The 16,546-nt window shown below is 37.4% G+C and overlaps 1 protein-coding gene across 4 annotated transcripts in view; it reads right to left on the minus strand.

The window, feature by feature from the left end:
- CYP51A1 (cytochrome P450 family 51 subfamily A member 1) overlaps nt 1-16,546 on the minus strand; it is a 55,353-nt gene that overhangs the window by 2,118 nt on the left and 36,689 nt on the right. For all 4 annotated transcript variants that reach the window (XM_053897137.1, XM_053897136.1, XM_053897138.1 and 1 more), the window contains 8 exons: nt 16,376-16,474; nt 12,703-12,879; nt 11,107-11,233; nt 9,442-9,616; nt 7,572-7,691; nt 6,685-6,880; nt 4,994-5,089; nt 4,245-4,413 (listed from right to left, as the gene is read on the minus strand). In XM_053897137.1, the coding sequence (XP_053753112.1) occupies nt 4,245-4,413; nt 4,994-5,089; nt 6,685-6,880; nt 7,572-7,691; nt 9,442-9,616; nt 11,107-11,233; nt 12,703-12,879; nt 16,376-16,474 (1,159 nt within the window). The remainder of the gene's footprint in view (nt 1-4,244; nt 4,414-4,993; nt 5,090-6,684; nt 6,881-7,571; nt 7,692-9,441; nt 9,617-11,106; nt 11,234-12,702; nt 12,880-16,375; nt 16,475-16,546) is intronic.

The raw sequence follows: 16,546 nt of genomic DNA on the forward strand, positions 1-16,546 counted from the left end.
TCAATCATGCCTACATAATGAACCCTTCACAAAATCCCTATCGTATGGAAGGATGGATAGGTAGTGTTCAGAAAGCTTTCCAGGTTGGTGACCATGTGGAGATGCCAGGAGTGTGGTGTGCCCAGAGGACATGGTAGTTTTGGGCCCCTTCCCCCATACCTTGTCTTAAGCATCTCTTCAATTAGCTGTTCCTGAGTTGCATCCTCCCTTTGTAAGAAACTGTTAATCCAGTAAGTAAACTTTTTTGAATTCTGTGAGCCATTTTAAGAAACTGTGGAACTCCAAGGTGGGGATCCAGAAAACCTCTGGTTTACAGCCGACTACTCAGAAAAACAGGCAGCAACTTGGACTTGCAGTTGGTATGGGACTAAGCCCTTAACCATTGGGGTCTGTGGTAACCCCAGGTGGATAGTGTCAGAACCAAGCTAAATTGTCAAACACCCAGTGGGTGTCCACAGAGAATTGGTGTGGGAAAACCACCACACATTTGGTGACCAGAAATGTCAATAAAGGGTTCTGAGAGTTGGAGTAGAAATTGGATTTTCCCTTTCACAGCAATTTGGTCCCGGATTGTAGGGCTCCACCTACAGATCAGTGGAATACAGCAAAGAGCCAAGACATACTTTTAGGGTTATTTCATTATCAACAAAGGCACTAAATAAAGCAAGTCAATGAAGAAAAGAAAATATTTTCAACATAGTGCTGGAATAACTAGATACCTAACATTAAAAAAAACAAAAACCAAACCTCAATTCCTGTCTCACACTATACTCAAAAACTAATTCCAGATGGATCATAGACATAAACATAAATACTAAAACCATCAATTTTTTAATTATTATTTTTGGTTTGGGGTAACCCTGATGTGACTTGAATAGAACCATCAAATTTTAATAGGGAAGAACAAGAGAATGTCTTCATGACTGGGGGCCAGGCAAAGGTTTTTAGACAGGACCAGAAAGCAGTAACAATTTTAAAAATCGATAAACTAGATTTAATTGAGGTTACTCATGTGTGAAAACTCAACATTAATAATTGAGTATTTCACTGTGAAACTTACCAAAATTAAATTTTTAAACTGTAAATTATATACTCACTGAAAAATTCAGGGAGATGTACACTGATGTGTACAGTTTACTTTGAAATACACCTAAAAAGTAAATGGATTGATAGATGGGCAGATATGTGATAAGTAAAATATGAATGGCAGAATCTAGATAATGGGTATACAAATGTTCACTAAAAAATTCTTCTGACTTTGAAATTTCTTACTAAAATGGTGGGGAAATTTTAATAATAGAAAATATAATTTGTGTATTTTTAAAAGTTTATATATAAAAGCCAGAGAGACAAACTTCATAAAAGATGGTATCAGAAATATTTAAGCCAGAAAGAATAATGCCTTGCAATCTCTCCTGCCCATCAAAACCTCATAAAGTAGTAAGCTCAGCAACAAAGATGGCTTTTCAGGGAGCAGAAAAAGATAAAGCTAAATTACTAGAATTTAAGAAAAGCCTTGCTAAGCCTTAGTTTCCATTTCTGAAAAGTGAATAAAATAGTCCCTTCCTCAGTGTGACTGTGAAGATTAAACAGAGAAAAAAGCTAACATAAAATGCTTATCATTAGCACAGCACTTAGTGTGGTCCATAAATGCACTTACTTCTAGGAGCCATATTTAAGAAGGGGGTTTACAAACCATTCCATATTCAAATACAACAACTAAGGAGAGGCTTGGCTTACAGGGAGACTGGTTAAGGGATTATTTTTATTTATTTATTTATTTTTGAGAGAGAAAGAGGAGGGGGGGGCAGACAGAGGGAAAGAATCTAAAGCAGGCTCCACATCCTGCATGGTGCCTGATTGGGAGCTCTATCCCATGACTGTGAAATCATGACCTGAGCTGAAGTTGGATGCTTAACCACCGAGGTGTCCCTGCTTTAGAGAGAGAAGGAATCCCAAGCAGGCTCTGCGCGGTCAGCTTGGATCCTGATACAGGGCTCTGCCTCACAACTGTGAGATCATGACTTGCGCCAAAATCAAGGGTCAGACACTTAAGCCACTGAGCCACCCAGGCACCACCAAAAGATAATTTTTAATAGATGCAAACTAGAAGTGTCCTATGAATTAACAGAAAAATGGGTAATTTCACAAAACGTAATATGAAAATGAGTAAGCTACATGCTATACGCACCAACACAAAAAATTACAAAGTAAAGGAATGATTGAAGAAATTGGACATACTTAACACAATCATATGGGGTAGAACCGTGTCCCCCCCAAATTCACAGCCACTCAGAGTTTTGAAAGTAACCTTATTTGGAAATCAGACTTTGCAGATATAATAAGTTAAGATGAAGTCAAACTTGGTTAGAGTAAGCCTGAAATCCAAGGCTGGTGTCTTTCAAAAGAAAGCAATGCAAAGACTCACAGACACCCGAAGGGCAGAGGCCATGTGAAATCAGAGGCAGTGACTGGAGTGATGTAGCTACAAGCCAAGGAATGCCAAAGACTGTAAGAGCCAGTGAAAGCTAGAAACAAGCAAGGAAAGACACTCCCCTAGAGCCTTCAGAGAGAGCAACGCCTTGCCAACGCCTTAATTTCAGACTTCCAGCTTCCAGAAATGGAGAATAAGTGTCCATTTTTTTTTTAAGTTTATTTTTTAGAGAGAGCATGAGCAGCGGAGGGGCAGACAGAATACCAAGCAGGCTCTGCACTGTCAGTGTGGAGCCTGATGTGGGGCTTGAACTCATGAACCTTGAGAGCATGATCTGAGTCGAAACCAAGAGTCAGACACTTAACCGATTGAGCCACCAAGGTGCCTCTAAATGTCTTTTAAGTCATCCAGTTTGTGGGAGGTATAGTAGCCCTAGGAAACTAACACAATGATGAAAGATTTGAAGGAACATTAGATCTACATTCAGATAGCTCAGAGATAGATAATACAGCTTCAGAGAACACAATTAGGACTGTAAATGGGATGTTGAAACAGATGGCAGTTTGTTCTTTTTTTTTAAAGTAAGCTCCACACCCAATGTGGGGTTTGAACTCCCAACCCTGAGACCGAGTCGCATGCTTTACTGACTGAGCCAGCCAGGTGCCCCCAGATTATAGCTCTAATACAAGTTTTTAAAAATGGGAGCTGTCTGGGGCACCTGGGTGGCTCAGTCAGTTGAGTGTCACGATCTCACGGACCGTGAGTTCGAGCCCCGCGTCGGGCTCTGGGCTGATGGCTCAGAGCCTGGAGCCTGCTTCCGGTTCTGTGTCTCCCTCTCTCTCTGCCCCTCCCCCGTTCATGCTCTCTGTCTCAAAAATAAATAAACGTTAAAAAAAAAAATTTTTTAAATGGGAGCTGTCTAAAAAACTAAGTGAGCTACCATAGAAGGTAACTGAGCCACCTGTTACCTAAATAAGTTCAAGTGGAAGCCAGTAACTGAATAATCTATGACTTTTTCATAAGAGATTTTGTATACCATATTATTAAATATGTTTGTAAGATAATAAGATCTGAAGTTCCTAAACGACTTTATACTTTTCTTTTACATATGGAAAAAGTGTGACCAATGACAAAAAGGTCATGCCACTTAAAATCTCTGGAAAGACTGAACAAGAAGTCCTAGAATACAGTTTAATCTGCACAGTGCCAGTGAAATGGGAAACTACTGCAGGAACAAGGGTCTGCCTGGATAATATAAGGGTATTAACTGAAAACGTACGTTTTCAAATGTATGTTTGCAAACCTATGCACAACCTGCCCAAATTGAAAGACCATTTTATCTTAAGGATACAGGCAGAGAACCAAAAAGTTAACTAACAATCCAGAAAATTTTCAATTTAAAAAAGACTGCTTTTACTCTTTTCTGAAACAAACACTAGTAAGCTGTAATATTTAATCTGAAATAACTGCCTGAATGGTGTGCTAATTCCAGTGGCTCTTTAAAATAACTCATAAAGAGCTTTAAATACTATTTTAAGGGAAAAGAGAGTGAACTATCAAAATTAACCCTGATAAAACTAAATTAGTTAAAATGTAAAAGAGCATTGTGTAAAAATTCATAAAACTATTTCCTTTAGTGCAAATAAAGTACTCTTTCTAACTTGGCAAAGATTATACTCCTACAAATGTTTACAGGAATGTCCGTATGAGGAAAGGAAAAGGTATTTGTAAATAAAATTCACATGGGTTATTTTGACAAACATCAACACATTCTCAGAACAAAAATTCCAAATGTAAAATGGTATCTTACCAGCTCCAAATGGCACATAGGCAAACTTCTCTCCTGATGCTGGATTGTCCTGTAAGTAGCGATCAGGATTAAAGTCCAGGCGTTCTACCCATGAGTCTTTAAGTCTTTGATTGACAGTAGGAGAAACACACACCTGATGTCCTGGAGGAATGGTATAACCTGCCACAGTCTACAAATGAAAGCAACACATTTCCTTAGAAAATATAACAATATTTTACCAAATAACCAGACCACTGTGTAATAAAGCATTAACCCACATGAGCTATACTTATATTTAAAAACTAGCTAGATGACAGGCCAGCTGAAAATTATTTTAACTCAAGATGACGTCCAAGTGACCCAAAATGGGGCTGGAAATTAAAAAAAGCTATAAACGCCTCAGAGGTAGCAGAGGGATTTCAAGGAACCTTCATAATCCAATTCATATTCTTCCATACTGTCAGAATTTTCTTCAACATGTTTTTTTTAAACCAAGAAAAAATATATTACCATTTTAAAAACCCTAATTGTTAAGTAAAAATGCAGGGAACAGATTAGAATGTATATATTCTGCAATTATTTATATAAAAATATCTGTATAAATTGAATATATAATTATATATCAAGAGTTAGAATACATAAAATTGAAATTACACAGAAATGATTATTCTTTCTTAATTAGAAAAATTCTCTTTGCTATTATAATATTTCTTCTTTTTGATAAATAGAAACTGGACGCACGAAAGGGGAAATCTAACCAAGAGACTTACCTGAGGGGTTTTGGCCATTCTCATCATAGTCATTATAGGAGGTCGAAGTCTTAATGTTTCTTTTATACAGCGATCAAGTACATTTAGATCCTTGAGCTAAAAAAGGAAATCATTTCCTGAGTTTTACAAATTTTAACTTACTTCAATAGTATGCAATATTATTTAAACTTCTGGGTTATTATAAGATAGTTTAACTTCTGGTAGAAGTACAGAAGTAACTAGTTCAGTAGCTGAGATTATCTTGTTCTATTACTAACCACAGTCAACAAGAGAAAGGAGGCAAGACACCCACAGGAGAGGTAATCACCCTGAAGAATGGCATAGTAAGGACCTGCAAAAATTTACTTATCTAAAAAGGTGAAAACACTAGCAAAAATCATCAATGTCAGCTTTTTCAAAACCTGTGATTAAATGTTTAGAGCGGCATTATTCATAATAGCCAAAAGATGGAAACAACCTAAATGTCCATCAACTGATGAATAGATAAACGTGGGATATCCATACAATGGAATATAACTTGGCAATAAAAAAGGCCAAAGTACTGATACATGCTACAACATGGATGAAACTTGGAAACATGCCAAGCAAAAGAAGCCAGTCCCATTTGTAGGAAATTGTAGAATAAGGCAAATCCATATAGACAAAAAGATTACTGGTTGCCAGAGGCAGGAGAAATGGAGCATGACTGCTAATGGGTACCAGCTTTCTTTTGGAAGTGATTTAAGTGTTCTAAAATTGTGATACCATCACAATTCTGACTATACCAAAAAAACACTACACTGTACACTCTAAATGGATTCTATGGTATGTAAGTTATGAATCAATTAAGCTATTGTTTTAAAAGTTATTGGGGCGCCTGGGTGGCTCAGTCGGTTAAGCGGCCGACTTCGGCTCAGATCATGATCTCGCGGTCCATGAGTTCGAGCCCCGCGTCAGGCTCTGTGCTGACTGCTCAGAGCCTAGAGCCTGTTTCAGATTCTGTGTCTCCCTCTCTCTGACCCTCCCCCGTTCATGCTCTCTGTCTCAAAAAAATAAACGTTAAAAAAAAATTTTTTTTTAAAGTTATTAAATCAGGAATGAAAAAGGAGACATCACTGTTGACCTTACAGAAATAAAAAGGATTGTAAGAGAATACTATAACAATTTTAAGCCAACAAATTAGGTAACCTAGATGAAATGGACAAATTCCTAGAAAGACATAAATCAAAGACTCAGGATGAAACAGAACACATGATCTGTAACAAATCATCAAACAACTTCCCACAAAGACAAGCAGACTGAGATGGCTTCACTGGTGAATTCTAACCAGACACATAAGAAAGAATTAATACCAATCCTTCATAAACTCTTCCAAAAAAATAAAAGAGGGAACACTTACAAACTTATTCTATTAGACCAGCATTACTCTGATATCAAAACCTGTCAAAGACATCATGATAAAACTACACACCCAAAAATAAAACTACACATCAATATCCCTTATGAATAGATGCTAAATTACTCAACAAAATACTAGCAAACTGGATCCAACATTAAGACATTTCAGGGAGGGCTATGGGGAGTTTTCTAAAAATAAAGAAGCTAATTTAATTTACAGTAAATAGAAGATCTCAAATTGCCCCCTCTAAAAATTAGCCACTCATTAGATACTCAAAGTCATAAGGCAGCAATGAAATTAAAAATCCACAAACCTGATCGTAAGTTAAAGGAGGCAGATCTTCTCCGCAGACTGTCTTCTGTTCTAAATAGCATTTTTCTTGAAGTGTTTTGTCTCTGGCCAAAAAGAAGCCCATCCAGGCACTCGTAGTTGAAGATGTATGCTGCCCTGCCAAGAGCAGTCCAATAAGCATGCCTGCCACTTCATCATCTGTCAGAGGACGCCCATCCCTACAGAGTGAATCATAAACACAAATTTACCATTGTGGCAGACCCATTTCAGGCCTCAACATTTATTTTTTTTTTTTTTTTATGTATTTATTCTGAGAGAGAGAGAGAAAGTGCAAGCGGGGGAGAGAGGCAGAGAGGAGAGGGAGAGAGAATCTTAAGCAGGAGCAAGCTCCATGCCCAGCGCAGAGCCCAAGAGGGGGCTCTATCCCATCACTGTGAGATCATGATCACTGTTGAGATCATCCCATCACTGTGAGATCTATCCCATCACTGTGAGATCATGAGCCAAAATCAAGAGAAGCTTAACGAGTGAGACACCCAGGCACCCCTTGTCAACATTTAAATAAAGGATCATGGTGAATACATTTTTCAGGTATAACAGTCTCTTGCATTTGCCCATCACAAGTGAGAATTTTTCCCCCTTTAGGAAAAGAGAAATACCAAAGACAAATAGGATTTTGATTACAAAATACTTCCCTGCAGTTTATCAGCAAACTTTTTCCCATGCACAGTCACTTGGGACTTCACTAAGGCATAGGTTCCCACTATTTTATGTCTCATCCATTGAAAAAGTCCAAGGGTCACAGCTACTAATTCTGTCAGCATCATTACTTTTTAATTGTAATTATTTAACTATGTTGTAATGTATAATTTCCTGCATTAGCCTGACACATGCTAAAAGAGCTCTTACTTGTAAGTAGAATCTAGTAAAGTTTGAAGAATGTCATCAAGTTTTTCTTCTGACTGTCTGCGTTTCTGGATTGCTTTATAGAAAATATTCTTGATCTCTCGATGAGCTCTGTCCCTGCGTCTGCAATTCAAAGATGAAAATGACTAAGAAGTACTTTCTGGCATCAGTTCATTTTGAAAATAACCTTATTTAACTAACTTGAATAACTCTATAATAATCGACAAAAAATCAGAACCAAGAGGAAAAAAAAAAAAAGCCATAAAATTCTTATACTGTTAGAAATGTCCAGGGTCCTTAAAGGCAAGAAAGGTGTCTTTACAATATGTGACCCTGACTATTAACATACCACCACCTGCGTTCTAATGAAGGTCTAACATAAGACTTGTGATTATTCCTGTAGAATCCATTTCTGGTTTAACAGCAGAATAATCCTTTAAATTAATGGAATTCCAATTTTGACCAAATTAATTCTTGAAGAAGATAGTCATTCTGGTTTTTCTGTAGGATTCAGGATTTGAATAAACTTAAGATTTATTTAGGATTATATAAAATCTAGGATTTAGAACATGACTATAGCATATAGGATTTGATTCTTTTTATTTTCTGAGACCACATGTTTTGTAAGGGGCAAAAACACTAGTAGAGTCACAAAACAAACTTCAGCTCCCCAAATCTTACCTTTAAAGTAGGGCACTCACTGGGTAACAGGTACTCTAAGTGTTTTACATGAATTACCCACTTTGACCTCCTGTGAGGTAGATGCTATTATCCTCAATTCACAGGTAACTGCATGAACTCACTAGAGCCAGAAAGCAATGCAGGTGAAATTTAAAACCAGGCAATCTGACTACCTAGCCCCTTTGTAACCAAGCCTTCTAATAAAAATTGCTGCCCTGCTTTGTTTGTAAGACTGTCACTGAGGATCAACTGAGATAATGTGGGCAGAAGAAGTTTACCAAAATGAACACAGCAGTGCCAGGAAAAACATAAGGCCTGTTTAAGAAAAGCAATGGAATACTTTGGTTAAATCAGTTGGTTCAGGTAAGACCGAGAAAGACTGGGCTGAAGTGTGAAAGATCTATTGTACCAAGCTCAGGAACTTCTGACTTCATCCAGGAGACAGAAGAGGTAAAAACAGACTTGATGCGCATTTCTGGAGAATCCATTACAGGCTATGCATGAAAGAATTCTGAAAACTGCAAAGCTCCTTATAAAGTATTACGAGTTCTAAAGAATTCCAGAGAAACCCTCCTGGTTTTCCTTTTTTCTTCCCCTCTTTATCCTGTAACTATATAGAAGTAGCAGAAGGAAAAGGGAGTACCAACTTAACTCCTCTCCATCTCTCACCTGAACAGCAGTGAATCAACAGGTACAGAGAGCCCACTGATACACAAGCTGTATGTCAAGTCCTATAAGCAGTATTTCTTTGTATCAGATGGTCCCTGCCCTTAAGGAAATCACAGTATAGTTGTAAGAAGAGAGAGAAAATTAAAGAAAGCCACTAATACTTCAAATGAAAGATATTTCACAATATGCTATAAAAACAGTCAAATATTTTCAAATAAGTGCATAGAGGGGTGTATCACCTTCAGATAGAGTTGAGAGACTTTCCTGACTACAAGGAATATGTGCGATAAGTAGGTTTTAAAATATTAGAACAGCTGGACAACAAATCACTTCTTTAATAAACTGAAACTTATCTTCAATGAGCTCACTATATACAGAAAACCTGTCTTGAATTCTTATAGAAGAATGGGGGCTTATAATCTCCCCTAATTTGTCTCTTTTATTTTTTATCTTTGTTAACGTAAAGTATACCGACACTACAGCAGTTCTACAGTGAAATAAGCATAGTTTTTTTTATCCATACCTGAAACTCGGCAAAGGGAGCCAACCTGGTAGCAGCCAGGCTGCATGGCTGAAACCTCCATCCAAATCTGCATACAGTTGTGCCACTTTCTCATTGAGTTGACTTCTGATTTCCTTTCCATGCAAACAATGGCTAGCTGTTAAAATTATGAGCTCAGAAAGAGCTTCAAACAAATCTAGAGGAAAAAAGATCATTCCCGTTCTATTACCAAATATTCTTTTGAAATGTTCTGTTTTCTTAGAGATATGAAAGTATTAAAAAGGAAAATTAAGAACAAAAACCAAAGATCCTTCCTGTTCATATCATCAAAAAAAGCCTACAGACAGACATGTGGACACAACAAAGAGAGGCAAGAAACTCATGATGGGAAGCACTCCCAAGTGGCCAAAATAGGGGCCACAAAGACATCTTTAAACCTCACTCATGACTCTTCAACTTGAAAAGATAAATTGAAGATAAAAACGAATATAGTTGCAGGAGTTCCAGGTCGCAGTGTAACAAAAGCAGCAAAAGGTTATTTAGTGCATCGGAGATGCTTCCCAAAGAACAGCAGTCCAAAGACCGAAGAATGGGTTATTTCCCAGGTCAAAAGCAGGAAAATCAGGACAACAATTTGAAGTCTTGACCGTATATGAAAGAAAACTGTAACTAATCACCAATTGGTATATCCCAAATTTTAGACCAATGTAGGCAAGCACATTTGGATGACATTTAAACGTCCTAAAAATAACCCAGTTGCGCCTTGCTCTTTAATTCCACATGTACCAAATGAACTTCCAGTTATCACCTGGCTTTCCAATGAGATTTGCCAATGAAGTTAAGCAAATTCTGGTGTTCTCAGTGCTACAACTTTGTCTCACTTGTATTCATTAAGTTGGCATTCTAATTTATACATCAGCTTGTTATATGGTTAGAAACAGATCACATCAACTTTAGGTGTATTAAAAATAAAATCAAGTTTCTGGACCTTTTATAGAAACTGAAGACCACGCCCAGAAAAAACATGGGGACCTAAGAAGAGGTCTTGATGCTCTGTAGGCAGATGTTGCTTCCTGCTTTGGGCATGGCAATTTTCTCTGAAAGGAACACTTATTGTCCCATTTACAGAATGGATTCATACAAATATCCAAAGAATGTCAAATTATACTCAGTATACTCTGTACATAACGCAAGAGAGCATATAATACATTTGGTGGTAAAATAAACCTATGTACTTAAATTTACTTTTTTCATGAATTAAATCATTCTCATACAATATTAAATAAATAAGGTATTATATACAAAACTAAATCGCTTAGATTTTTGCTTGCCCACTGGGGTGAAAAAAAAAAGTTATTTTATTGTCTTAAAATAACCTTGCAAAAAGTTTTACATTCAGTTTATTTTTATCTTTAAAAAACGATTTTTATATTATTTGTACAAATGAACTGAATAACCTGCATGTTAGTTAACCCATTTTAAAAGTTTTGCTAAATGAGTGGTAAAATCACTTCCTCTTGGGTCTTTTTAACTCTATGGTTATCAAAACATGTTCTTGCCATTAAATCTAAGGAGGTTTCACAAATGCTGTAGCTTGTTTTTTTATACATACCATATATTCTTATGTTTCTAGTCATAAAAAAGTAGAAATATTAGGATAAATGCAAAACCAAAACATTTGCTTACTTTTTTCTCCACTTTCTCCCCAACTTTGAAAGTATTCCTTTGTTTCTTTTTCAATTATAGAAACGTGCTGTCTAAAGTGGGCTATGTTAAGTCCACTTTTTAACATTTTCTTCTGCTCCAAAAACACCTTAAAAATATTAACGGTATAATACCAAGCATTAAAACACAATTTTGTTTTGTCACAAGAGTCATTTAGGCTATTATAAGAACTCTGTAACACCCAAAGAAAACAATATTCTGAAAAAAGATTAAAAAACAATAAAAGGAATTTTTTAAATTTTTTTTTTTTAACGTTTATTTATTTTTGAGACAGAGAGAGACACAGCATGAACGGGGGAGGGGCAGAGAGAGAGGGAGACACAGAATCGGAAGCAAGCTCCAGACTCTGAGCCATCAGCCCAGAGCCCAACGCAGGGCTCGAACTCGCGGACCGCGAGATCGTGACCTGAGCTGAAGTCGGACGCTTAACCGACTGAGCCACCCAGGCGCCCCAAAAGGATTTTTTTTTTAAACTACATCAGACATGGGAAACTTAGCGCGTTTACATGGATCTGAAGTAATGTGTGGAGAAACACCTGGTGCGTGGGCCTTAGACTAACAAATTAGGAACCCCACCTCTGCCTTCCTTCCTACATACACATTTTGCCACTCCTCACTCCAGGGCTTACCTTTCCTATCCTGTTATCTTCTGGTATTCCAAACCAACCCAGACACCAACAGCATCTCCCAAAGGTTCATTACACTTTGATATCATTTTTATCCTACTTCACATATTCTCCCATTCTATTCCCAAACAAGTATCATTCCTTTCACTATCTTCCAGAAGTTTAATTATGATTCAATATAGTCTGACTAAAATAAACTCACCCTAAGACAACCAATGGTTTTAAACCATTGGGACATTTCTATTTTAAGAATCTGATCAGCAGTATGAAAAAAATAGATATATTTGACCACAGGGATTTTCCAGGGCTCTTGCTTTTAGCCTTGAGGAGCCATTCATTTCCCCACAGCCCCCCACCCACCCCCATCCCCAGAAATAACATTTGATGTTGACTCCTAACTGCTGCACTGGGATATGGGATACTAGGTAACGTGTGGTAGGATCTCAGCCAGAGCCCACACCAAGCAATTGAGCCAATGATCTCATTTGTGTTTTTTGTATCAACTTGCAACACTTTAATATTGGACTTTAGGAGGAGGAAAGAAACCAAACTTCTAAAGTGAACAATCTCTAGCTCAAAACAAGCTCTTATGCTAGAATTTCAGAGGAGTGGGATGGCAGGAGGACCTTCTGATTAAAAAATGGGATTTTCTTGTCACCCAATGGACTCAAATTCCAATGCACTGTTATCATTGGTTGTATTTCTCTGTGCAGGAAACCATTTAAAATTGCTTAGCCCGTGCCTGCAACTACAAAACAAATACCCATTCTTTGTCAGTTACCTAGGGGTTTTTGTCTTTTGAATGTCTCATTCTTCAGATTTTTGAACCAAGGAATGAATTGTTTCCACATTTTCCATGTACAATATTACACTACTACCTATAACATTATATTATAGATATGTCTTTCTTGGCGAGAAGAGCATCACCTACTGGATTAGGGACATCATATGCAACTCCCTTCCCAAACACAGGTGTTGTCAGGCGACTGTAGACATCTTCTGCATTCAGGTCTTCATTTTTACTATTAAAAAGCAGTGCAGCAGCATCACTCCCCAGAAGGTAAGTAAATGTCTTGCCCACCATGGTAAAGCTAAATACAGGTCCATACTAAAGAAAGAAAAGCAGCCTTAGTGATGATGGTAAAAAATATGGAGCACTAAAGAAATACTAACCTCTTTATTTTTGAAAATTAAAACGTGCATAAGCCTTAATGCAGTTATTCACCCAGTCTTTGTGCAGATTTATAATTTTATTCATCCAGTTCCAAATGAAATATGAATAAATTTTTCATTTTTTTCAGTTTATACTGAAAATATTTACTATCCTTTACACAAACATAATTTTAATAATTATTCTTTCATTATTGGACAAATGGGTGATGTGTCAGTTTTTTCATTTCTTATGGATATTTCTGCAATGAGTATCTCTGAGAATATAGATTTTTTTTCCCGTTGGTTAGAGAAAAGTTTATAGGAGTCACCAAAGGTTATGATCTTTACATTATTATACAAGTTATATAGTATTTGCTGTGTAAAGACATCGGAAGTTTATTTAGTTATCCGTTTTTACTACTATCTCACCAACACTAAATGATTTCATTTTTAATTCTTTGTTAATCTGGTTGAGTGTTAAATGCTTTCCCTTGCAGTTTTCTGATTATTTTGAAGACAAGGCTCTGAGGATATAATTGTGAACAAAAATACTGTTCCAGACTCATGACGCTTAATCTACTGAAAAAGATACCACTTAAAATCAAATAATCACATCACCAAATGTAAAACTGCAAATGTGACAAGTACTACTGGAAGGTAAGTATCTCTGTGATAAAAGAACTGAAACAAGGGAGACCAAAGAGAAGAAAGACCACCTGAGCTGAGGCTCCAAGGATGAGGAGGAATTAGCACGGTGGCCAGACATGCACAAAGGTCCTGAAGGAAAGAGTGGAGGAAAGGACAGAGGAGCATAGTCTACAGAGCCTACACCAGAGTCTCAGAAGCCATATTCAGGAGTTTTTTCCTTACAGGCAATGAAAAGCCATAGAAGATGTTAAACTGCATACGAGAGACACACTGATGTATGCATATTTTAAAAAGAAAGGTCCCTCTGGCTGTTATAGGAAGAAGAGGGAGGGACAAGAACAGAAAGAATACCAGAGGACGAGTTAGAGCCTATTACAGGAAACTGATGATGAAAACTTGCCACATGGTTAATGGTGGGACAATGCCCATAGAAGCAAATGTATACTGAGTTATTCTGGAGAATCTGCAGATGGAAACGGATTAAGAGAGGGAGAGGGAAGTATCAAGAATGAATCATAGGCTTCAGTTCACTGTAAAACAGAACAATGGTGAGAAGAAAGAACAGGAACCAGGATTGGAGAGAGAAAAACCAAGGGTGAGACTTTAGAAATATTGGATTTCTGATGCCTTTGAGACATCTCAGAAAAGAATCACCTGAGAGGTGAACATCCAGGTCTGGAGCTTATTAATTTGGGTGTCATCCACATATGGCTGGTAACTGAAGCTGCAGGTAGAGAGGAGATCACCTAGGGAAGAATAAAGGTCAAGGACCAAACCTCCATGAACCCCAACAGTAAATGGCCAGGCATGAGCCCACAAATGAGTTAGAGAAGGCACAGTCAGAGAAGCAGGGGGAAAAAATGAGAGAAGCCACATTTAAGGAGGAGGGAGTAGTTGTGGTTACCAGTGACAAATACAGCTGAGAGGTCAAGTTCATTGAATTAGGAAATGGAGCTCATTAATCAAGGGTGGTATGAAGAGTAAGTAAACAGGAGATGTGGAAACAAAGTAAGTACAGAAAACTTGCTGAAGGGGGAAGGACATGAGAGGAGACTGAGTGGTCAACAGAAGCTCTGGTCCTTTTGACCTTTGAAAAATTTTTCAGAGAACATAGGAAAGATCCAGTTGAAGAAGTCACTATAGAAAGAAGAAAAACAGCATAATGTTCTTGAGACAAAAGATGGATTGAGACTTTAACTTCCAATAGGAAACAAAATAAAAACCAAGGTGACAGCACCTAGTAGGCTAGAGCCCAAGATTCTAGAGCCAGACTACCAGGGTTCACATCCAGGGTCCTCCACGTATTAGCTGTTGTGACCTTGCTCCTACAGACAGGGAATTTAACTTCTCTGTACTTCAGTTTCCCTCATCCATAAAATGGAAATAATGACAGTTCCTACTATTATCAAGATTATATATACATATATATATATATACATACAGATTATATCCATGATGTGTATGTCAGATATAAATATATTATAGACGAGTATGTTGGCCGTAGTAAACATTACATGTGTTGTATTACTATTATTATTATTAAAAGCCTACAGAGTTGGAAATCAGACCATATATAAATCCTGGCTTCACCACTAACCAGCAGGGAGCCCAAGAGCAAATTATATAACCTGTTTCTCAGTGTTATCATGTATAAAATGGATATACCTGAAAGGAATTTGTGGAGCTTCAGTGAAATAATCTATCTAAAGCACTCAGTATTGGCACAAAGTAAGTGTTTTATAATTAGTGTAACAGGAAGAAAAGAGAATGTATGTTTCAAAGTGGGAGCATGAGAGAGTTCTCTTTGGATGGTTATACATCTCTCTTTAAAGAGGAGACGAAATCATCTGCTTTGATAGGAAGATTCAGAAGTTTAGAAAATGAAGGTCTGAACTGTCAGTGTGGCAAACACAAAGTATGCCAACCATACTTTGGCATGATACGACTGTTGAGCAGTGTTCAAAGCTCATTCAAGGTAGGGAATCATGAAGTTAGGAAGGAACTTCCTAACTGGTGCAAGAAGAAAATGACTAATAGCCTCCCTCCAAGGTTGGGGTTTTACCATGTAAGTAAAATGAAAAGGAAACGTATGGTATTGGCTAAAGTGTAACTGAAATGGTGGACCATGGTGCCAGACTGGAAAAAGAAGGAAAGTAAAGAGGCTAATAATAGATCAGGAGAAAGTAAATGGGACAATGGACTAGAAGATCTAATGAGGTCAAAGAATGGTTACAATGGAAGGAGCTGTACAGGCAAGCTGGGAAAAGAAGTTATGGTCTCAGAATAAAGTGTCTAAATTTATACTGTGGAAATGAAACCATTAAGAGTGACAACCATTCAAAGTGGGCCTGTGGAATAAATGGTTGAATCAGCACAGGAAAGCTTGTTAGAAGGGCAAAGATCTGAGTGGCCATGGCATCACCTAAGTAGACAAAACTGAAGTCACAGAAGAGATTTAAACCAGGTTAGAAAATCCCACAGATGACTAGTTAAGAAAAATAAGGGTCAATCAGTATCAGTTTTAACTATGATCAGTAAGTACAAAATTTAGGCTAGTGGTTTTTAGGCCATAGCTGCCAGAACTACAGGTTCCCTCAGGTGATGTTTCAGAGATCACCCAGGACATGGAAGAGATTAAGAGGATCTCCAAGACCCTTCCAGCTCTTAAACAGGAGCAGCTCTAATTTAATGTTTCCTATACTGAGGAGAAGCACAAGATCACAAATTTTTTTTAATGTTCTGCCATATAAAAGAAAGTTTGAAAAGCACTAATTTCTTTTCCTGTAATTATTTGGAAGACTTACCTTCTCATATGCATTTTCTAGGAATTCAATTGGACTTTTCCCAAATGCTATGGCATGTCCAAGGAATGGAATTGGAGAGAAAATGTATGGTGGACTTTTCTGCAAGAGAAAACAAAATGTGGACTCACATTTCATTCTAAAGGAGAAATCCAGTTTAGGTTCATGACCAAA

The sequence above is a fragment of the Panthera pardus genome, unplaced genomic scaffold (genome assembly GCF_024362965.1).
Source record: "Panthera pardus isolate Hobbes unplaced genomic scaffold, ASM2436296v1 HiC_scaffold_8, whole genome shotgun sequence".
Taxonomy (NCBI): domain Eukaryota; kingdom Metazoa; phylum Chordata; class Mammalia; order Carnivora; family Felidae; genus Panthera; species Panthera pardus.